General features: G+C 47.4%; 1 protein-coding gene across 2 annotated transcripts in view; it reads left to right on the top strand.

Annotated features, from left to right (window-relative positions):
* Positions 1-20777, top strand: part of CXCR6 (C-X-C motif chemokine receptor 6) — a 59082-nt gene extending 38305 nt beyond the window's left edge. The window contains exons 1-2 of one of the 2 annotated variants that reach the window (XM_044273563.1): positions 2215-2795; positions 19391-20777. In XM_044273563.1, the coding sequence (XP_044129498.1) occupies positions 19391-20395 (1005 nt within the window). In that variant the 5' untranslated portion in view covers positions 2215-2795 and the 3' untranslated portion in view covers positions 20396-20777. Of the gene's footprint in view, positions 1-2214; positions 2796-19390 lie in introns of those variants that run through there. The other variant, XM_044273565.1, reaches the window with a different exon arrangement.
* Positions 20778-23831: the final 3054 nt, after the last annotated feature.

The following is a 23831-nucleotide window of genomic DNA, read 5'->3' as shown; positions in this document are numbered from 1 at the left end:
TGTGTGGCGGGGGGGTCATCAGATTCTCCTGGGGCTCACAGGCGATGTCTCCCCTGCGACCTGTTCCTCCACTTCGGCCACACTGCCCCCTTAGCATAGTTTGTGTCCAGCACTGCTTAGGGTACAGTATGGTGAATTGCTTATGTGCAGTATAACGGCACTGTTTCGGTACCTACTACCGCTTTGGCTTTCTGGACTGTGCACAGTATGGTGAATTGCTTGTGTGCAGTATAACGGCACTGTTTCGGTACCTACTACCGCTTTGGCTTTCTGGACTGTGCACAGTATGGTGAATTGCTTGTGTGCAGTATAACGGCACTGTTTCGGTACCTACTACCGCTTTGGCTTTCTGGACTGTGTACAGTATGGTGAATTGCTTATGTGCAGTATAACGGCACTGTTTCGGTACCTACTACCGCTTTGGCTTTCTGGACTGTGCACAGTATGGTGAATTGCTTGTGTGCAGTATAACGGCACTGTTTCGGTACCTACTACCGCTTTGGCTTTCTGGACTGTGCACAGTATGGTGAATTGCTTGTGTGCAGTATAACGGCACTGTTTCAGTACCTACTACCGCTTTGGCTTTCTGGACTGTGCACAGTATGGTGAATTGCTTGTGTGCAGTATAACGGCACTGTTTCAGTACCTACTACTGCTTTGGCTTTCTGGACTGTGCACAGTATGGTGAATTGCTTGTGTGCAGTATAACGGCACTGTTTCAGTACCTACTACTGCTTTGGCTTTCTGGACTGTGCACAGTATGGTGAATTGCTTGTGTGCAGTATAACGGCACTGTTTCGGTACCTACTACTGCTTTGGCTTTCTGGACTGTGCACAGTATGGTGAATTGCTTGTGTGCAGTATAACGGCACTGTTTCAGTACCTACTACTGCTTTGGCTTTCTGGACTGTGCACAGTATGGTGAATTGCTTGTGTGCAGTATAACGGCACTGTTTCAGTACCTACTACTGCTTTGGCTTTCTGGACTGTGTACAGTATGGTGAATTGCTTGTGTGCAGTATAACGGCACTGTTTCGGTACCTACTACTGCTTTGGCTTTCTGGACTGTGCACAGTATGGTGAATTGCTTGTGTGCAGTATAACGGCACTGTTTCAGTACCTACTACTGCTTTGGCTTTCTGGACTGTGTACAGTATGGTGAATTGCTTGTGTGCAGTATAACGGCACTGTTTCAGTACCTACTACTGCTTTGGCTTTCTGGACTGTGTACAGTATGGTGAATTGCTTGTGTGCAGTATAACGGCACTGTTTCAGTACCTACTACTGCTTTGGCTTTCTGGACTGTGTACAGTATGGTGAATTGCTTGTGTGCAGTATAACGGCACTGTTTCAGTACCTACTACTGCTTTGGCTTTCTGGACTGTGCACAGTATGGTGAATTGCTTGTGTGCAGTATAACGGCACTGTTTCAGTACCTACTACTGCTTTGGCTTTCTGGACTGTGCACAGTATGGTGAATTGCTTGTGTGCAGTATAACGGCACTGTTTCGGTACCTACTACCGCTTTGGCTTTCTGGACTGTGCACAGTATGGTGAATTGCTTGTGTGCAGTATAACGGCACTGTTTCGGTACCTACTACCGCTTTGGCTTTCTGGACTGTGCACAGTATGGTGAATTGCTTGTGTGCAGTATAACGGCACTGTTTCGGTACCTACTACTGCTTTGGCTTTCTGGACTGTGCACAGTATGGTGAATTGCTTGTGTGCAGTATAACGGCACTGTTTCAGTACCTACTACTGCTTTGGCTTTCTGGACTGTGCACAGTATGGTGAATTGCTTGTGTGCAGTATAACGGCACTGTTTCAGTACCTACTACTGCTTTGGCTTTCTGGACTGTGTACAGTATGGTGAATTGCTTGTGTGCAGTATAACGGCACTGTTTCAGTACCTACTACTGCTTTGGCTTTCTGGACTGTGTACAGTATGGTGAATTGCTTGTGTGCAGTATAACGGCACTGTTTCAGTACCTACTACTGCTTTGGCTTTCTGGACTGTGTACAGTATGGTGAATTGCTTGTGTGCAGTATAACGGCACTGTTTCAGTACCTACTACTGCTTTGGCTTTCTGGACTGTGCACAGTATGGTGAATTGCTTGTGTGCAGTATAACGGCACTGTTTCAGTACCTACTACTGCTTTGGCTTTCTGGACTGTGTACAGTATGGTGAATTGCTTGTGTGCAGTATAATGGCACTGTTTCAGTACCTACTACTGCTTTGGCTTTCTGGACTGTGCACAGTATGGTGAATTGCTTATGTGTGCAGTATAACGGCACTGTTTCGGTACCTACTACTGCTTTGGCTTTCTGGACTGTGCACAGTATGGTGAATTGCTTGTGTGCAGTATAACGGCACTGTTTCGGTACCTACTACTGCTTTGGCTTTCTGGACTGTGCACAGTATGGTGAATTGCTTGTGTGCAGTATAACGGCACTGTTTCAGTACCTACTACTGCTTTGGCTTTCTGGACTGTGCACAGTATGGTGAATTGCTTATGTGTGCAGTATAACGGCACTGTTTCGGTACCTACTACTGCTTTGGCTTTCTGGACTGTGTACAGTATGGCGCCTTGTGTGCGTTGCCTACATGGGACAGACATGTAATGGGGTTAGGGTTCTTGCTTGTCTTGAGTAGATACGTACAGGAAGTCATTGCTCAACAGGTGGTGTGCACTTATAGGAGCAGTAACCAAGCAGATACTTCCAGAGTGCGAAGTAACAAAACCACAGCTCAAGCTCATCACTTTACACCCAGCACCGACCTACTGAAGTAGAGGTAAGTGCCAACTCCTTGTCCGTGCACATTTACCTCCATGGCTGGGGTTAAGAATGCTAGTGGGCACTGCCCTCAGACTCGCCAAACCTGCCGAAGCCTGTGGTGTCCTAGGTTCTCCACGCGGCATTAATATCCCAAGTAATATCCACCACGCTGTATCTCCATACCACGGGGCTCCTGTATCCAAGTAATATCCACCATGCTGTATCTCCATACCACAGAGCTTGTGTGTCCCAAGTAATATCCACCATCTTACAGGGGAGGTCGGTGCAGTGGATGTCTGTGCAATTCTTAGTGTTGTGTATAGTGTGTGCGCGCTGTATATGTATGCTGTGTATGTGTGTGTAGTCGTGTCTGCATGCTGTGTATAATGTGTGTGCGCTGTATGTATGCTGTGTATAATGTGTGTGTGCGCTGTATGCATGCTGTGTATAATGTGTGTGTGTGTGTGTGTGCGCTGTATGCATGCTGTGTATAATGTGTGTGTGTGTGTGCGCTGTATGCATGCTGTGTATAATGTGTGTGTGCGCTGTATGCATGCTGTGTATAATGTGTGTGTGCTGTATGCATGCTGTGTATAATGTGTGTGTGTGCTGTATGCATGCTGTGTATAATGTGTGTGTGTGCGCTGTATGCATGCTGTGTATGTGTGTGTGCGCTGTATGCATGCTGTGTATAATGTGTGTGCGCTGTATGTCTGTCTGCTGTGTATAGTGTGTGTGTGCGCTGTATGTATGCTGTGTATAATGTGTGTGTGCGCTGTATGCATGCTGTGTATAATGTGTGTGCGCGCTGTATATGTATGCTGTGTATAATGTGTGTGCGCTGTATGTATGCTGTGTATAATGTGTGTGTGCGCTGTATGCATGCTGTGTATAATGTGTGTGTGCGCTGTATGCATGCTGTGTATAATGTGTGTGTGCTGTATGCATGCTGTGTATAATGTGTGTGTGCGCTGTATATGTATGCTGTGTATGTGTGTGCGCTGTATATGTATGCTGTGTATAATGTGTGTGTGCGCTGTATGTATGCTGTGTATAATGTGTGTGTGCTGTATGCATGCTGTGTATAATGTGTGTGCGCTGTATGCATGGTGTGTATAATGTGTGTGCGCGCTGTATATGTATGCTGTGTATAATGTGTGTGCGCTGTATGTATGCTGTGTATAATGTGTGTGTGCGCTGTATGCATGCTGTGTATAATGTGTGTGTGCGCTGTATGCATGCTGTGTATAATGTGTGTGCGCTGTATGCATGCTGTGTATAATGTGTGTGTGCGCTGTATGCATGCTGTGTATAATGTGTGTGTGCTGTATGCATGCTGTGTATAATGTGTGTGCGCTGTATATGTATGCTGTGTATGTGTGTGCGCTGTATATGTATGCTGTGTATAATGTGTGTGCGCGCTGTATATGTATGCTGTGTATAATGTGTGTGCGCTGTATGTATGCTGTGTATAATGTGTGTGTGCGCTGTATGCATGCTGTGTATAATGTGTGTGCGCTGTATGCATGCTGTGTATAATGTGTGTGCGCTGTATGCATGCTGTGTATAATGTGTGTGTGCGCTGTATGCATGCTGTGTATAATGTGTGTGTGCTGTATGCATGCTGTGTATAATGTGTGTGTGTGCGCTGTATATGTATGCTGTGTATAATGTGTGTGTGCGCTGTATGTATGCTGTGTATAATGTGTGTGTGCTGTATGCATGCTGTGTATAATGTGTGTGTGCGCTGTATGCATGCTGTGTATAATGTGTGTGTGCGCTGTATGCATGCTGTGTATAATGTGTGTGCGCTGTATGCATGCTGTGTATAATGTGTGTGTGCGCTGTATGCATGCTGTGTATAATGTGTGTGTGCTGTATGTATGCTGTGTATAATGTGTGTAGTCGTGTCTGCATGCTGTGTATAATGTGTGTGTAGTCGTGTCTGCATGCTGTGTATAATGTGTGTAGTCGTGTCTGCATGCTGTGTATAATGTGTGTAGTCGTGTCTGCATGCTGTCTATAATGTGTGTGTGTGTAGTCGTGTCTGTATGCTGTGTATAATGTGTGTAGTCGTGTCTGCATGCTGTCTATAATGTGTGTAGTCGTGTCTGCATGCTGTGTATAATGTGTGTGTGCGCTGTATGTATGCTGTGTATAATGTGTGTGTGCTGTATGCATGCTGTGTATAATGTGTGTGTGCGCTGTATGCATGCTGTGTATAATGTGTGTGTGCTGTATGCATGCTGTGTATAATGTGTGTGCGCTGTATATGTATGCTGTGTATGTGTGTGCGCTGTATATGTATGCTGTGTATAATGTGTGTGCGCGCTGTATATGTATGCTGTGTATAATGTGTGTGCGCTGTATGTATGCTGTGTATAATGTGTGTGTGCGCTGTATGCATGCTGTGTATAATGTGTGTGCGCTGTATGCATGCTGTGTATAATGTGTGTGCGCTGTATGCATGCTGTGTATAATGTGTGTGTGCGCTGTATGCATGCTGTGTATAATGTGTGTGTGCTGTATGCATGCTGTGTATAATGTGTGTGTGTGCGCTGTATATGTATGCTGTGTATAATGTGTGTGTGCGCTGTATGTATGCTGTGTATAATGTGTGTGTGCTGTATGCATGCTGTGTATAATGTGTGTGTGCGCTGTATGCATGCTGTGTATAATGTGTGTGTGCGCTGTATGCATGCTGTGTATAATGTGTGTGCGCTGTATGCATGCTGTGTATAATGTGTGTGTGCGTGTATGCATGCTGTGTATAATGTGTGTGTGCTGTATGTATGCTGTGTATAATGTGTGTAGTCGTGTCTGCATGCTGTGTATAATGTGTGTGTGTAGTCGTGTCTGCATGCTGTGTATAATGTGTGTAGTCGTGTCTGCATGCTGTGTATAATGTGTGTAGTCGTGTCTGCATGCTGTCTATAATGTGTGTGTGTGTAGTCGTGTATGTATGCTGTGTATAATGTGTGTAGTCGTGTCTGCATGCTGTCTATAATGTGTGTAGTCGTGTCTGCATGCTGTCTATAATGTGTGTGTGCGCTGTATGTATGCTGTGTATAATGTGTGTGTGCTGTATGCATGCTGTGTATAATGTGTGTGTGCGCTGTATGCATGCTGTGTATAATGTGTGTGCGCTGTATGCATGCTGTGTATAATGTGTGTGCGCTGTATGCATGCTGTGTATAATGTGTGTGTGCTGTATGTATGCTGTGTATAATGTGTGTGTGCGCTGTATATGTATGCTGTGTATAATGTGTGTGTGCGCTGTATGTATGCTGTGTATAATGTGTGTGTGCTGTATATGTATGCTGTGTATAATGTGTGTGCGCTGTATGCATGCTGTGTATAATGTGTGTGTGCGCTGTATATGTATGCTGTGTATAATGTGTGTGCACTGTATATGTATGCTGTGTATAATGTGTGTGCGCTGTATGCATGCTGTGTATAATGTGTGTGTGCGCTGTATATGTATGCTGTGTATAATGTGTGTGCGCTGTATATGTATGCTGTGTATAATGTGTGTGCGCTGTATGCATGCTGTGTATAATGTGTGTGCGCTGTATATGTATGCTGTGTATAATGTGTGTGCGCTGTATATGTATGCTGTGTATAATGTGTGTGCGCTGTATGCATGCTGTGTATAATGTGTGTGCGCTGTATGCATGCTGTGTATAATGTGTGTGTGCGCTGTATGCATGCTGTGTATAATGTGTGTGCGCTGTATGCATGCTGTGTATAATGTGTGTGTGCGCTGTATGCATGCTGTGTATAATGTGTGTGCGCTGTATGCATGCTGTGTATAATGTGTGTGTGTGCTGTATGCATGCTGTGTATAATGTGTGTGTGTGCGCTGTATGCATGCTGTGTATAATGTGTGTGCGCGCTGTATATGTCTGCTGTGTATAATGTGTGTGCGCTGTATGCATGCTGTGTATAATGTGTGTGTGCGCTGTATGCATGCTGTGTATAATGTGTGTGTGCTGTATGCATGCTGTGTATAATGTGTGTGCGCGCTGTATATGTCTGCTGTGTATAATGTGTGTGCGCTGTATGCATGCTGTGTATAATGTGTGTGTGCGCTGTATGCATGCTGTGTATAATGTGTGTGCGCTGTATATGTATGCTGTGTATAATGTGTGTGTGCGCTGTATGTATGCTGTGTATAATGTGTATGTGCGCTGTATGCATGCTGTGTATGTGTGTGCGCTGTATGCATGCTGTGTATAATGTGTGTGTGCTGTATGCATGCTGTGTATAATGTGTGTGTGTGTGTGCGCTGTATGCATGCTGTGTATAATGTGTGTGCGCGCTGTATATGTCTGCTGTGTATAATGTGTGTGCGCTGTATGCATGCTGTGTATAATGTGTGTGTGCGCTGTATATAATGTGTGTGCGCTGTATATGTATGCTGTGTATAATGTGTGTGTGCGCTGTATGTATGCTGTGTATAATGTGTATGTGCGCTGTATGCATGCTGTGTATAATGTGTGTAGTCGGCGATTATTCTCCATCTATTTATCTCCAGTCATTATTTTTGATTATGGAAACTCCCACCCGCCACCACCCCTGGAGTCAGACACTGCAGCCGTCTCCTGGGCCCACAAGCTAAAGCCGCGAGCGTATAATCTCTAATATTCCGAGTATATATCGCTATATTCTAAATATTGGGGAATTCTCCGAGTGCCGATATTCGCGATAAGACTGTGCACTTGGACTCTTGGTGATCGCCCTCGTTGTAGTGTGAGATGCAGCCCTGTGGCCCGGAGAATACGGTTGTGCAGCTGTTGTCTTGGTGATCGCCCTCGTTGTAGTGTGTGATGCAGCCCTGTGGCCCGGAGAATACGGTTGTGCAGCTGTTGTCTTGGTGATCGCCCTCGTTGTAGTGTGTGATGCCGTCCTGTGGCCCGGAGAATACGGTTGTGCAGCTGTTTTCTTGGTGATCGCCCTCGTTGTAGTGTGTGATGCCGCCCTGTGGCCCGGAGAATACGGTTGTGCAGCTGTTTTCTTGGTGATCGCCCTCGTTGTAGTGTGTGATGCCGCCCTGTGGCCCGGAGAATACGGTTGTGCAGCTGTTGTCTTGGTGATCGCCCTCGTTGTAGTGTGTGATGCCGTCCTGTGGCCCGGAGAATACGGTTGTGCAGCTGTTGTCTTGGTGATCGCCCTCGTTGTAGTGTGTGATGCAGCCCTGTGGCCCGGAGAATACGGTTGTGCAGCTGTTGTCTTGGTGATCGCCCTCGTTGTAGTGTGTGATGCCGTCCTGTGGCCCGGAGAATACGGTTGTGCAGCTGTTGTCTTGGTGATCGCCCTCGTTGTAGTGTGTGATGCCGTCCTGTGGCCCGGAGAATACGGTTGTGCAGCTGTTTTCTTGGTGATCGCCCTCGTTGTAGTGTGTGATGCCGTCCTGTGGCCCGGAGAATACGGTTGTGCAGCTGTTGTCTTGGTGATCGCCCTCGTTGTAGTGTGTGATGCCGTCCTGTGGCCCGGAGAATACGGTTGTGCAGCTGTTGTCTTGGTGATCGCCCTCGTTGTAGTGTGTGATGCCGCCCTGTGGCCCGGAGAATACGGTTGTGCAGCTGTTTTCTTGGTGATCGCCCTCGTTGTAGTGTGTGATGCCGCCCTGTGGCCCGGAGAATACGGTTGTGCAGCTGTTGTCTTGGTGATCGCCCTCGTTGTAGTGTGTGATGCCGTCCTGTGGCCCGGAGAATACGGTTGTGCAGCTGTTTTCTTGGTGATCGCCCTCGTTGTAGTGTGTGATGCCGCCCTGTGGCCCGGAGAATACGGTTGTGCAGCTGTTTTCTTGGTGATCGCCCTCGTTGTAGTGTGTGATGCCGCCCTGTGGCCCGGAGAATACGGTTGTGCAGCTGTTGTCTTGGTGATCGCCCTCGTTGTAGTGTGTGATGCCGTCCTGTGGCCCGGAGAATACGGTTGTGCAGCTGTTTTCTTGGTGATCGCCCTCGTTGTAGTGTGTGATGCCGTCCTGTGGCCCGGAGAATACGGTTGTGCAGCTGTTGTCTTGGTGATCGCCCTCGTTGTAGTGTGTGATGCCGTCCTGTGGCCCGGAGAATACGGTTGTGCAGCTGTTTTCTTGGTGATCGCCCTCGTTGTAGTGTGTGATGCCGCCCTGTGGCCCGGAGAATACGGTTGTGCAGCTGTTTTCTTGGTGATCGCCCTCGTTGTAGTGTGAGATGCAGCCCTGTGGCCCGGAGAATACGGTTGTGCAGCTGTTTTCTTGGTGATCGCCCTCGTTGTAGTGTGTGATGCCGCCCTGTGGCCCGGAGAATACGGTTGTGCAGCTGTTTTCTTGGTGATCGCCCTCGTTGTAGTGTGTGATGCCGCCCTGTGGCCCGGAGAATACGGTTGTGCAGCTGTTGTCTTGGTGATCGCCCTCGTTGTAGTGTGTGATGCCGCCCTGTGGCCCGGAGAATACGGTTGTGCAGCTGTTTTCTTGGTGATCGCCCTCGTTGTAGTGTGTGATGCCGCCCTGTGGCCCGGAGAATACGGTTGTGCAGCTGTTGTCTTGGTGATCGCCCTCGTTGTAGTGTGTGATGCCGCCCTGTGGCCCGGAGAATACGGTTGTGCAGCTGTTGTCTTGGTGATCGCCCTCGTTGTAGTGTGTGATGCCGCCCTGTGGCCCGGAGAATACGGTTGTGCAGCTGTTGTCTTGGTGATCGCCCTCGTTGTAGTGTGTGATGCAGCCCTGTGGCCCGGAGAATACGGTTGTGCAGCTGTTGTCTTGGTGATCGCCCTCGTTGTAGTGTGTGATGCCGTCCTGTGGCCCGGAGAATACGGTTGTGCAGCTGTTGTCTTGGTGATCGCCCTCGTTGTAGTGTGTGATGCCGTCCTGTGGCCCGGAGAATACGGTTGTGCAGCTGTTTTCTTGGTGATCGCCCTCGTTGTAGTGTGTGATGCCGCCCTGTGGCCCGGAGAATACGGTTGTGCAGCTGTTGTCTTGGTGATCGCCCTCGTTGTAGTGTGTGATGCCGTCCTGTGGCCCGGAGAATACGGTTGTGCAGCTGTTGTCTTGGTGATCGCCCTCGTTGTAGTGTGTGATGCCGTCCTGTGGCCCGGAGAATACGGTTGTGCAGCTGTTGTCTTGGTGATCGCCCTCGTTGTAGTGTGTGATGCCGCCCTGTGGCCCGGAGAATACGGTTGTGCAGCTGTTTTCTTGGTGATCGCCCTCGTTGTAGTGTGAGATGCCGTCCTGTGGCCCGGAGAATACGGTTGTGCAGCTGTTTTCTTGGTTGTGATGAGAAACCACATGACATCAACCACAATCCTTTCATAGGAAGCCACGGATCTCTGAAGAATGGAGGCCGCAGACGGAGGAATGTCTCTGGTGTCCTGTGCAGAGTGTTGACGTGATGGAGGACAGGTCTGAGTTTTCTCCCAAACTCCTGGGATGGCTGCCGCACTGTGGGGCGTCCTGTTTGGGGGGGCCTTGTGCTGTGCCGAGTCCTCCTTAGGGGGTCTCGTACAGTGTTGGCACACTAATGGGGTACTTATTATTATTATTTTTTTTATTATATGGGTTGGGGAACTTGGTGGATCATTCCCACGGTTATCAGGCCAGTTGTCCACAGGTGGCTCCGAGGGTGGGTCCCTGCACTAACAGTGGCCAGGTACCCAACTGTCCTGCCAGGGACAGTTTTGGAGGAGGAGGATCCATGTTCATAGCAGGGTGGCACCAATATCAGCCTATGGGCATCACTGGAGCGTGGCTGGGGGGATACAGAGGACACAGACGATACACCTCCCACTGAGGACAGCTTGTCGTTGCCTCTGGGCTGCCTGGCAACCATGAGCGACTAAATGCTGCAGTGCCTGCGCAACGACCAGTTACCCACATTCTAACCAGTGCTGATTACTGGGTGGCCACCCTGCTGGATCCCCGCTACAAGGACAACGTGCTGTCCTTACTGCTGTCATTGGAGTGTGATCGTAAGATGCACGAGTACAAGCGCACGCTGGTGATGGCGTTCCCACCTGACGGCGGTGGCTCAGTGGAAGCACAAGGCTGAGACGGTGGAGGAGGAAGTCGCCAACGCAGCTGGGGCACCGCCAGCACCTCAGAAGGCAGGGTTAGCATGGTTGAAATGCGGAAAAGTGTCAGCCCGCCACAAAAACCAGTACCACCAGCTGATATGGAACGTCTCGACAGGAGGCAGCATGGTGAAACGATGCGTATCCACACGCCGACACGCACTGACTGATGGGTCTGCCCCTTTCAACTTCTGGGTCTCCAAATTGGGCACATGACCTGAGCTTGCCCTTTACGCCTTGCAGGTGCCGGTCTGCCATGTGACAGGTGTATTGTCCGAACGTGTGTTTAGCACGGCGGGGGGGGGGGGGGGGCGATCATGGACAGGCGCAGCCACGTGTCCACAGCCAACATGGACAAGCTCGCGGTTAGCATGGATCCCACAGGACTTGCCCGTACCTTGGGCAGAGTAGAGGGATATCCTGCTCTTACGCCCACTTTTCTTACTCTAGCTTTTTCTATGACTATTTTACAGCCCCAAAGTACAGGTCCCCATTGACTTGGGGTTTGTGGTCAAGTTCCAAACGTTGAATCAAAGTTTGGCGAATCTGTGAAACCCGATCATCCAGCGGATCTGCTCCCCCCCCCCCCCCCCATCTCCCACTTTCTAGTCTGTTCTGATGATCCTGTCGTTACTAGCATACTAGGTTTCTAGATTTCAGTACTCTGCTGCCCTCTTGTGGATAGTTTTCGTCATTACAGCCTGAACTGAATAGGCACAGGGTCATTAGAGTAACGTGAGCAGAGAATACTAACCCTAACCCCCCCCCCCCCCCCCCCACACACACACACACACACACACACACGTTCTAGTTTAAGTAGTAATCTGTTCTGATGATCCTGTCGTTACTAGCATACTAGGTTTCTAGATTTCAGTACTCTGCTGCCCTCTTGTGGATAGTTTTCGTCATTACAGCCTAAACTGAATAGGCACTGGGTCATTAGAGTAACGTGAGCAGAGAATAGTTTTATAGAATATTTTATATTTTGCATCTTCAGCCGGTAATTTGTGTATTTTACGTGAATAAATTATCGGAGTTTCCTTCGCACTACTTGCATCTGTATGTAGGGGAATTCACTCTCCTCGCTGATGCTGTTAACCTGTTATCTTCTGCGCTCTGGATTGGAGCAGCGGTGTCCACGTATTCTCTCTACTTTGACCTTCTTAATACCAGATCCGTGGGGGTCCTGGGACCGTTCTCTGGGCCTTTTCGTGAGCTTTTAACCTCCTCAGCACCGCCGTATGCAGGATTGCTTCTTTGCGGCGGCCCTGTTATTTCAAGTGGACGCGCCGGGGCGTCATCTCGCGAGACGTGAGATTTCGGGCAAAGCCAACCCGCGCATGCGCATCGCGGGCCGGATAAAATTAAGACAATTTCGTCATCAGCCTGCCAGCCAATGATGGTCGCTGGCAGGCTAATGATTTTCAAAAAATCTAATCCGAAGCCGTCTAACACATTGGGCCATATTTATCATTAGCTCAGGTCAGAATAATGGAGTGACAGTCCCAAACGCTAAAACTGCGCACAAATTAGCGACTTTTTTCTGCTCTGCACTATGCTCGCCAGTTTTCTGAAAGTGGGCGTGTTTTCTTATGTAAATGACTCTCTAGACAGATTTACTATTGGGACGATTTAAAAAGTCGCAACTTCACTCCAGTGAGGACCATAAATGCTTATCTTATGAGACTTTTTAATAGAACGTGCAACTTTTTCATAAACTTTTTCGTAAAGATGTGCGACCTTTGTAAAGCTGCTTACTGACGGATAAACTGCTACCGTCAAACCACATTTATTACGGTCTTAAAGGGCCGATCATAAATCCGACTTTAGCCATATGTGACAGTGGAGTGCGCCGTCAGTCGTGATAAATCTGGCCCATAATAGTTATAAATATGATCTGTTATATGGCTGCCTGCTCCTCTGCTGGTCCTTCTCGTCGGTTGGTCTCAGCAGAGGAGCAGCTACACAGTGAGTAGCACCAAACACTACATTTAGCTCCAGATCACCCTCCATCACCCCAATTAACCCCTTGATCACCCCTGTCAATCACCTAGTGAAAAGGAAAAAAGTCATCAGTGTAAATGTCACTTTTTTCCCCACCAGTATTGACCGTTAGGTTTTAGGATAGTTTAGGCCCCTTGGTTAGGTAGGTTAGGGATCGGTTAGCGCCCAGCCCACCGCACCGCAGTCACTGATTCGTTGATTAGTGTATCGCTAATGAGCATTTGTACTGTTATAGTATCTGGAAGTGATCAAAACTGATCACAGTCAGATCTATAATAGTATTCGTGTCACCTTAGCTCGCCCTCCACCCAAAACGCAGGGTTTGCCCGATCAGGCCTGATCGGTCACACATGCCAGCCCCACCGCAGTGACCAAAAAATTATTTTTCTTATCACTGCACAATCACTTTACACGCGCTGCGGCGATGAAAAAAATCTGTTTCGCACCGGCCTCCGGTACTTCGCTAGCCTCCCATTTGTAAGACAGGCTTGCTTTTTTTCTTGGGTAGTCTCAGGGAATACCCCTAAATTTAGTTGCCCACATGTCTAACAGGGGGTATTCTTCTGAAGAGGCCTACAGGCTTCTGACCCAGTCGGATGAGGAATGGGAACCCTCATCTGATGAATCCAGCGGGTCAGAATATGAACCTGTAGAAAGCAGTGGCTCTCTGACCCAAAGTTCGGACGAGGAGATTGAGGTCCCTGATGGCACCAGGTGTACCCGGCCCCGTGTCGCTAGACCACAGGTTGCGCAGGATCCGCTTCTAGAGCAGCAGAGTGGGGCTGGTGCTGTCGGATTACGTGGTGAGGCATACACCAGCAGCGCAGCCCTCCCTGGACCTAGTACCAGCACTGCCGCACAACATGGTGAAGTGGCGAGCACCAGAAGAGCAGCAGAGTGCGGCTGGTGCTGTCGGATTACGTGGTGAGGCATACACCAGCAGCCCAGCCCATCCTGGACCTAGTACCAGCACTGCCGTACAACATGCCGAACCTCCTGTACCCAGGAGGTTCCGTGGCCCCATCCACCAGTGTAGTTAGCCGTCTACACGAGCGACATTTCCCCAATGTCGTTCCTGGTACCTCAACCCAACCGTCACCCCGAAAAAGATTTTTTTGTCTGTAGCAGGAGTGGAATAAGGCGTGACACCCGCTATTTCTGTCCTGACTGTCCTGACCACCCTGCCCTATGCTTTGGAAAGTGTTACTGGAAGTACCACACACAGGTACACCTAGCATAGGGATCACATCTCACAGGACAGGCACACAGGGCTATTAGGGCCCATTCACTCACAGCTGCTGTAAACCTCTCCTTTCACCTGGGACAAAGTGCATAACGCACTTCGCCACATCTTTGGGCGATTTGCGCTTTGCACATTGACCCATGGGGAAGGAGAGGTTTGTTCTATAAAGGTTAAAAAAAAAAAAACACCAGTAAGCCAAAAGGTTAATGTTTAATTCAAAAAGTTCAAGTTTCTATATTCTGTTCCAAAGTTAATAAAATTATTGCGTTGCGGCCTATTTATTTATTTTTTTAACCTTCCAGGTGGACCAACCGATCGACTAGCTGCAGCACTGATGTGCATTCTGACAAGCATTGCGCTGCTGTCAGATTACACAAAAGTCGGTGTATGCGGCGCTGCAAGACGAGATTTCTCCTCTGCAGTGACAGATACGTTTGCCGAGGCATACGAGCTGAGGAGGAGGCGGCGTTCCTATGCTTTGGCAAACACTTTGTATATATAAAAAATAAAAAATCCCGGCAATGATTTATTCATCCACATCGATTGATGTGAATGGAGAAATCGGGTTTGCCAGGGCATACGAGCTAAGTGGGTATGGATGTAGGGCGGAGCTCCTACATCCTGGCAGACGCCTTTCCCCTCTTTTTTTCTTTTTTGGCAGAAATTTTTTCATCCACATTGATCGATGCGAATGAAGAAATCTGTGCCGTTCAGTTTTTTCTTTCAGCCCAGAGGCTGAACGGAAAAAAAATATCTCATTACCTGTATGCTCAATATAAGGAGAATAGCAGAAACTCCTAATGCTGGCCATACATGTAATGATTGCGGAGACCCTCAAATGCCAGGGCAGTACAAACACCCCACAACTGACCCCGTTTCAGAAAGAAGACACCCCAAGGTATTCGCTGAGGGGCACATTGAGTCCATGAAAGATTTAAATTTTTGTCCTAAGTTAGCAGAAAGTGAGACTTTGTCAGAAAAAAAAAAAAATAATCAATTTCCGCTAACTTATGCCAAAAAAAAAAAATTCTATGAACTTGCCAGGCCCCTCATTGAATACCTTGGGGTGTCTTCTTTCCAAAGTGGGGTCACATGTGGGGTATTTATACTGCCCTGGCTTTTTAGGGGCCCTAAAGTGTGAGAAGAAGTCTGGGATCCAAATGTCTAAAAATGCCCTCCTAATAGGAATTTGGGCCCCTTTGCGCATCTAGGCTGCAAAAAAGTGTCACACATCTGGTATCTCCGTACTCAGGAGAAGTTGGGGAATGTGTTTTGGGGTGTCATTTTACATATACCCATGCTGGGTGAGATAAATATCTTGGTCAAATGCCAACTTTGTATAAAAAACAATGGGAAAAGTTGGCATTTGACCAAGATCTTTCTCTCACCCAGCATGGGTATATGTAAAATGACCCCCCAAAACACATTGCCCAACTTCTCCTGAGTACGGCGATACCACATGTGTGACACTTTTTTGCAGCCTAGGTGGGCAAAGGGGCACATATTCCAAAGTGCACCTTTCGGATTTCACCGGCCATTTTTTACACATTTTGATTGCAAAGTTCTTCTCACACATTTGGGCCCCTAAATTGCCAGGGCAGTATAAATACCCCACATGTGACCCCATTTTGGAAAGAAGACACCCCAAGGTATTCCGTGAGGGGCACGGTGAGTTCCTAGAATTTTTTATTTTTTGTCGCATGTTAGTGGAATATGAGACTTTGTAAGAAAAAATAAAAAATCATTTTCCGCTAACTTGTGACAAAAAATAAAAAGTTCTATGAACTCACTATGCCCATCAGCGAATACCTTAGGGCAGGGATGTCAAACTCGTGGCCCTCCAGCTGTTGCAAAACTACAACTCCCATCATGCCTGGGCATACTACAGCTATCAGGGAACGATGGGAGTTGTAGTTTTGCAACATCTGGAGGGCCATGAGTTTGACATCCATGCCTTAGGGTGTCTACTTTCCGAAATGGGGTCATTTGTGCGGTTTTTCTACTGTCTGGGCATTGTAGATCCTCAGGAAACATGACAGGTGCTCAGAAAGTCAGAGCTGCTTCAAAAAGCGGAAATTCACATTTTTGTACCATAGTGTGTAAACGCTATAACTTTTACCCAAACCATTTTTTTTTGGCCCAAACATTTTTTTTTTTATCAAAGACATGTAGAACTATAAATTTAGTGAAAAATTTATATATGGATGTCTTTTTTTTGGCAAAATTTTACAGCTGAAAGTGTAACGATTTTTTTGCAAAAAAAAAATAAAATTTTTCATTTTGATTAATAACAAAAAAAGTAAAAATGTCAGCAGCAATAAAATACCACCAAATGAAAGCTCTATTAGTGAGAAGAAAAGGAGGTAAAATTCATTTGGGTGGTAAGTTGTATGACCGAGCAATACACGGTGAAAGTAGTGCAGTGCAGAAGTGTAAGAAGTGCTCTGGTCATGAAGGGGGTTTAAGCTAGGGGCGCTGAGGGGGTTAATGGGGCATCACCGTTGCTCTTATTGCACCCAAACTCCACTACTTCCGGTGGCCAGCCCCGCCCTCGATGCGTCAAAGGCCTCAATTACATTGTAGAAAAAAGTACTGAGGGGGTGGAGTCTGGAATCGGCAAACCAGAAGCTGTGTTTTCATTGGGTGAAGACCGATGATGCGTTTGTGAAGGTGGCTCTCATCAGGTAATGGGCAATGGGTCTGGGCCTGCGGCTCTCATCGGGTGAAGCCTGGCGATGGGTCTGGGCCTGCGGCTCTCGTCGGGTGAAGCCTGGCGATGGGTCTGGGCCTGCGGCTCTCGTCGGGTGAAGCCTGGTGATGGGTCTGGGCCTGCGGCTCTCGTCGGGTGAAGCCCGGCGATGGGTCTGGGCCTGCGGCTCTCGTCGGGTGAAGCCCGGCGATGGGTCTGGGCCTGCGGCTCTCGTCGGGTGAAGCCTGGCGATGGGTCTGGGCCTGCGGCTCTCGTCGGGTGATGTCTGGTGATGTCTCTCATTGGGTGAAGCTTGGCGATTGTGTCCATAAAAACAGCTGATAAAAAAAAAAACATCTTTACCTATAAGTCAGAAACGGCTGTGACATCCTTGTTTTTTTCTTACAATTTTTTGCAACCTTGATTTGAGCACAGCCTTATTATTAGCGCTGTGCACTAAGTATGCACCCCCTGCTGGCAATGGTGGCCATGTCCAGGACAAAAGCGGCCCAATGACCGTCTGTGAACAATGAAAATAACGTGAACGATTGCCCCATTATATCCAGCATGACCACATCTGACTGCAGTGCCAATATAATGGTATCCTTAGAGGACTCGTCCTGTCTGCCAGTGTGAAGCATACACCAGGTAAGACTAAGACGCTTATACAAATATGCCCTTTGGCCTCACTTTGTGTCTGAGAGGATAGGCCTTGTAGTTGTTTTCATGCTGTTCACTTCTCTGTCTGCCACGTAGTAGGTCTACTTTCTTTTCGTCATGACTCTCCGTACCCTTCAGTCTCTTATAATCAGCCTGTGATGGCTAACCTCCAGCACTCCAACTGTGGTAAAACTACGACTCCCAAGATGCCCCCCTTGCTTGGCTGTTCTCAGAACTGCATAGAAATGAATGGAGCATGCTGGAAGTCGTAGTTTAACCACAGCTGGAGTGCCGGAGGTTAGCCATCACTGTGGCTCATGTCATTGTGGTTGCAGTCAGGACCTGATGATCTGTGACACTTGATTTGGGTTCCATTTGACACTAAATGCGGTCCCTTCACTTCCTGTGTCCCCCAATATAATATGTCCTCCCTGCATAGTGTTCAGTGTTGTAAGCCAGCTTCGGGTCCTCCAGGGCCTACACGGCTGATGAGCTGCTCCTCCTGTGAACTCGTGCTGGCAGGGTCCTGTGGTGCCTCCACATGCACTGGAACACCAGACATCAACCTAACCCTGAAATTGTAATGGGGATAAGGGCTACCCCCATGCATGGTCAGGTAATCTGCTGGGCAAATTCTTGTGCACCTCAGTGAGTGTGCTGAATGTCATTGTCCTACCTTCCCATCAGTATGTTGCCTCCATTTGGGGAGGTATTGGAAGGTGGACATTTCTGCTGGCCATGGTTCTGCACTGCCAGGGAGGTATTTTGTGCTGCCATGTGGTATTTATTCAGCTGTGCCATAGGAGTTACAGAAACGGTAGAGAAGCTGGTGACCCACTGTTTCTGTAACTCCAGCCGGCACTTGGTCCCATATCGCTAATGAAAATCCCAGATGATATGACCCCTTTTTCTGTAGCCATACAAAGGGTAGTGAGAGGCACAGGTAGTAAAGGTCCCAAGAGGTGGAGCTATTCTTGGGGGAAATGTAATGCCTTGGCTGTGTTCGGTGGTGCTGCAGTCCTGGAGTTATAATTGCGCCCATTTGAAGGATTCAGGAGAAGGCTTGCTCAGAGGGAGGAGACCATAAGATGTGATCATGTCAGATACCAGTGCAGCATCTCGGCATGATACATCTGTGGTCCCTTCTGAATTTGAGTGTATTCAGCATCCCCAGTGGTCCACTAGTCTTGAAAGTCGGCCTGTAAAAAATTAATCAACTCCAGAAAGAAGACCTATTGGCACTGCCTCTGCTAAGATGTGGTGGAGCACCAGGGTAAAGCTTGGAGTATTTGTTGTTCCACTTAGAAGAATCCTTTTAAATTAGATTTTCTTATGTTGGCCGCTTTAGAGTAGTGGCACGCACGGTTTCTGATTTGTGCCTGTAGATGTGATGTGAACAGGGACCGCCATGCTTCTAAGCCTCTATGAAGTGAAGCCTGTTTTGTCTTTGAATCTTATTGACTGACTGAGATTTAACACTTTATTCTGCCTCAGCTCAACCTGCTGTCTGGCCGAGCTACTAATAACCCCACATGGTGAGTAGGGCCCTGGCTAGGTATGTCACCGTTGGCCCTTGACTGTGTAATTTAACTTCCCTTCTTGTGTTGATAATACAATATGGATATATGTATATGTGGGGGTGTGACTGCGATACGGTTCTGGTGTGGTGTTGTATGAACACTGATTGGCCTTCTGTGCCAGGGCTGCATCCCCATTTTACAAACACTCTAGCTGCCCCTCTACGCTACTAAAATCTTTCCACACAATCTTTAGCAGGCAGAGCTAATCTCCATAGGGTTATGACAAATTATTGGCTGGGATTTATCGAGTCTTGTATCATTGACCTTGAGCTAGTTATGTTACCTGACATGCTGGGTTCACAGAAGACAGAACTACAGATCCTACATCAGCCATCACCATCTCAGTAATAACCCTTTTGTACCTCTCTCCCATTACTATATAGATGACCTATGAAGACTACCCGGAGGAGTTCAACAACAACAACCATGACCCTGATGACCACAGCATGCTCCACGGCATCTTTCTACCTATTGCATATTCCATAACTTGTGTTCTTGGGCTTATCGGAAATGTGCTCATTATAATCGTGTTTGTGTTTTATGAAAAGATAAAGACCCTCACGGACACATTTTTGATCAATTTGGCCGTTGCTGACATTCTGTTTCTGACCACTCTCCCGTTCCTGGCATATGAATCGGCACATAGCTGGGTTTTTGGCAACTTCCTGTGTAAGATGCTAAGGAGCACATACAGAGTCAATCTCTATACGTCCATGCTGACTCTCACCGCCATCACTTTTGACAGATTCATTTCAATCACTAAAGTTACCAAAGCCAATAAATACCAAGTGACCAAGCAGAATTGGAGGTGCGTGGTGTGCGCTTCCCTCTGGGTGCTGGCTCTGGGTCTTTCCATTCCCCAGTTCATATACAATCGTGTTTCTGAGCACCACCATTGCTATGAGATCTTTGACCCTCCCATAATGGAGCTTGTGCTGGTTTCTATTCAGATGGCTGTAGGTTTTATATTACCCTTGACCTCCATGATCTTTTGTTACAGTTTTATTCTAAGGACTTTGGTTAATGCCCAAGGTGTCCAGAAGAAGAAGTCAATGAAGATAATATTGGCCATAGTGGTTGTGTTCATAGCCACACAGCTGCCTCATAATGCTCTTGTCCTGGCACTTGCCTTAAAAAAAGATTTCCATTCAAATACATTCTTTGTTAGAGTGAGCATAATCATGGAGGCTGTTGCTTACGTTCACGCTTGTCTCAACCCAGTCCTGTATTTCTTCGTTGGTACAAAATTTAGAAAGCATTTCTGGAAAATCTTGAGAGGTTTAGGTCTGAATAGAACATTGGAGGAAACGACTGATCATCTGCAGGGAACTGATGGAGACTCCAAGAATGTTTCTGCATCAACAAACCTCTTTGTCACAAGTGTGTAGAGCAGGCATGCTCAACCTGCGGCATTCCAGCTGTTGCAAAACTACAACTCCCAGCATTCTCGGACAGCCTACAGCAGGGCATTGTCAGAGTTGTAGTTTTACAACAGCTGGAGGGCCTGCAGGTTGAGCATCCCTGGTGTAGAGTGTTTCTCCTGAGCACGGAGACATCAGCGTGGATCTGAAGAAGAGAGCGCCGCAGTGACTGGATTGTGTCTGGTTCTGGTCACACTTCACTCCTACTTCTGTTGTCCTGTCAGTAGATGCTTGATGGACCTGTTAGATGTCAGATTGGAGACCTGACACCAGCAGGAGCAGCATTGTATGAGTAACGCTTAATGATAACTGAGAAATGGCATATGCTTTAATAAATAACTAAGACTGATATGTTGTGTAGTACTCTTCCTATCCCTCCTCCCCAAACTCTAGACTCCCAGGCCTAAACAAAAGCCAAATGCACAAAACTAACACTGATATCTAACCATAACCCTGACAACCCCTGGGCTAGTGCAAGAGAATTTCCAGCACCATCACTTGGTGTACGGAAGGTCCAGGAAGCAGCCATGACAGACCATTCAAGCTCCTGTGACTTCTGAGGCCTGTGATAGACCACTGCCATCACGGGACCAAGCAGTCTTCTTGTCTTGGGAAGACTGGTTGCATCCCAGAAAGAAGCAATAGTGTGACCAGACAGATGTGTTGTTTTTTTTTTTCGCTAAAGGGTTTCTCAGGGCTGTTAACATTGTTGACCTATGCTCGGGCTAGGTCATCAATATCAGATCAGCGGGAGTAATGGATGTTGGACCCCGCTGATACGATATAGATGACCTAGCCTGAGGATAGGTCATCAATATTAACAGCCCGGAGAACCCCTTTAAATGTTTTTCAAAGGATCCTAAACTGTGCCTGTGAACTTCAAGCTTTTGAGCTGAAAACACAAACGCTCATCTGACTGTGAGCCTAATCCTAGGCCTCATCCCTAACCCACTAGGAATGAGCGAAGCGAGCTTCGGTCCTAAGGCGACTTTGTCTCTTCGTACAATATAAATTCTCTATGGACCTACGTCTTTGCAGCACATACAGTCTAATCTAGGAATAACTTATTTTGCTAAAAACTTTAATTTAAGTATTTTAAAATGGTTTTCCAAAGTATATCAAGCCTTTAATCATTCACCGGACACTGGTACCAGTTGGAAAAACTTGGATGAGAAGTCTCGCAAGACTTCAGATCCAACTGACTTACACAATGTACGGCCTCCGATGAGGCAAACTTTCGATTAATGCTTTACAGAAACTAAGTGACTTGGGATCTAGGTTCTGAAGCTCACTTCACTCATTCAGTGTATATATAATCGGCACTTACAGTAGATACAGCTGCGCATGCACACAAGGGCTTATGTATATAGTGGACTACTGTGTGCGTGCGCATCGTTGAAGCAGAAGCGCAAAAAACGGAGATGACCCTCCAGGGGTGGGGAACCTGCAGCCCTTCCGCTGTTGTGAAGCTACAATTCTGAGCATGCATACTTATGTTCTCCGAACTCTCAGAAATAAATGGGGCATGCCGTGATTTGTAGTTTCCCAGCTTCTGGAGTTCCGCAGGTTGCCCACCACTTTGTGCAGAAACATTGTCTTAAATGGGTTTGTGTTTTGCATATAACGTGCATTTTGTATCGCTGCCACACCATGCGGACCACAGGACTAAAATACACAATTTTTGGGGGAGAATTATTAAACTAGTGTAAAGTAGAAGTGGCTTAGTTGCCCCATAGTAACCAGTTAGAAAAATCTTCCCCTTTGTGCAGAGGTGTAGCTAGGCTTTCCTGCATCGTGGGCAAGTATTCAGATTTTCACAACCAGTGACAACCCCCCCCCCCCCCCAATTTACACAAGGAGGTGGTGGTTAGGGTTAATTTGCCACTCCTCTAACTTACCCCACACACACACAAAAAAAATGCATAACTGCACACAGATTTTGACCTGATAAGTTTAGTGCAAGGAGTATTGTTACTGTGTACCCTGTGACAGATTTTAACACCCAACTGGTCCTACCTCATCCAGGGTGTTGCTGGCATCGGTGTGATGTCCGCTGGATCCGGAATAATGTCCCTGTGGTGCCCTCCATCTATAGGGCGAAAAAAAAAAAAAACAACACATACCTGCTTCTGTGACAACGCGCTTCCCCACATATTGGCTCTGCTCTCTGTGCAGGAGGCTGATTCCCAGGCTTTCCCACAGCCAGCAGCGTGATGTGCGGCCTGAGGGGGCAGTGCCAGAGACCAGCAGAACAGTGACGCAGGGAACGGACAGCTCCACGCTTCACTTTGCAAACTGCCCAGCATTAAAAACAATTGCATGGGCTGTGGGCAGCAGATAGTGGCTGAGCTATCATGTATCAGTCAAGTGAGTCAACTGGTTCCTGCATCAGATGTTGGACTTAGACTGTTGCTGAACACGGGTCCAAGTCCTGATCCACCGCCACCTGCTAGAGAGAGGCAGGCAGGGGTGTTACCAAATTCTCCATCCAACCAACCCTAATTGAAAGCCCTATACCTGTAACTGGCCATCAAAGACCGGTCCTAGGTTGCTAACATAACTTATATGTTTATACAGCTAGACCTGCCAATAGCCTTAATACAGTTGCTATGTTTGTGTGTAAAGACAAAAGCAGAGTTATTTACAGTGACTTCATGTTTGGATGTCATGTAATGGTTATATTTTGTGTCCACAGAAGCAAAAAAAAATAATGACTCTTAAAAGGCACATTATCTAATGTAAGGTAAGCTCAGTGACACAACAGAAAGCATAAAGTTAAACTGTTGTTGCTAAGCAGGAGTCTTGATCAATCCTAGCTAGCCTCACACAGACCAGGAGTTTTGACCAATTACAGCCAGCCTCTCACACAGCATGTGTGGGAAATTCCCCTAGCAGGAGCTGCTGAAATTATTATTCCCCTGAGAAGAGGAGCTGAACAGACAAACCCTAACCCTAAGGGTCGTTTCACACGAGCGGAGGCCGTGCGTGGCATCTGCTCCGTGAAAGAGTGCCAAGACCCGATGCAGACTGCAGAGGCACGGAGCATTAACATGACTGATAATGCTCCGTGCCTCTCTGTGATCTCTACTACGAAATCACAGTGAGATCACAGAGAGGCACGGAGCATTATCAGTCATGTTAATGCTCCGTGCCTCTGCAGTCTGCATCGGGTCTTGGCTGTCATTCACGGAGCGGATGCCACGCACGGCATCCGCTCGTGTGAAACGGCCCTAAGAGCTGTGTTTTATGGAAGCAAGAGTCCAAAATAGGTATTTAAAACAGTTATAACCAGTTCAGTATACTGTTCTAATCACTATACTTACAGTTTCACAATACATATATAATGTTCCTACTGTTAATAAACACACATATAAACTACTGAGCCATACAATCCAAACAAATT

This window comes from Bufo gargarizans, unplaced genomic scaffold, assembly GCF_014858855.1.
Source record: "Bufo gargarizans isolate SCDJY-AF-19 unplaced genomic scaffold, ASM1485885v1 fragScaff_scaffold_750_pilon, whole genome shotgun sequence".
NCBI lineage: Eukaryota > Metazoa > Chordata > Amphibia > Anura > Bufonidae > Bufo > Bufo gargarizans.
This window is presented reverse-complemented; position numbering and strand designations above follow the sequence as displayed.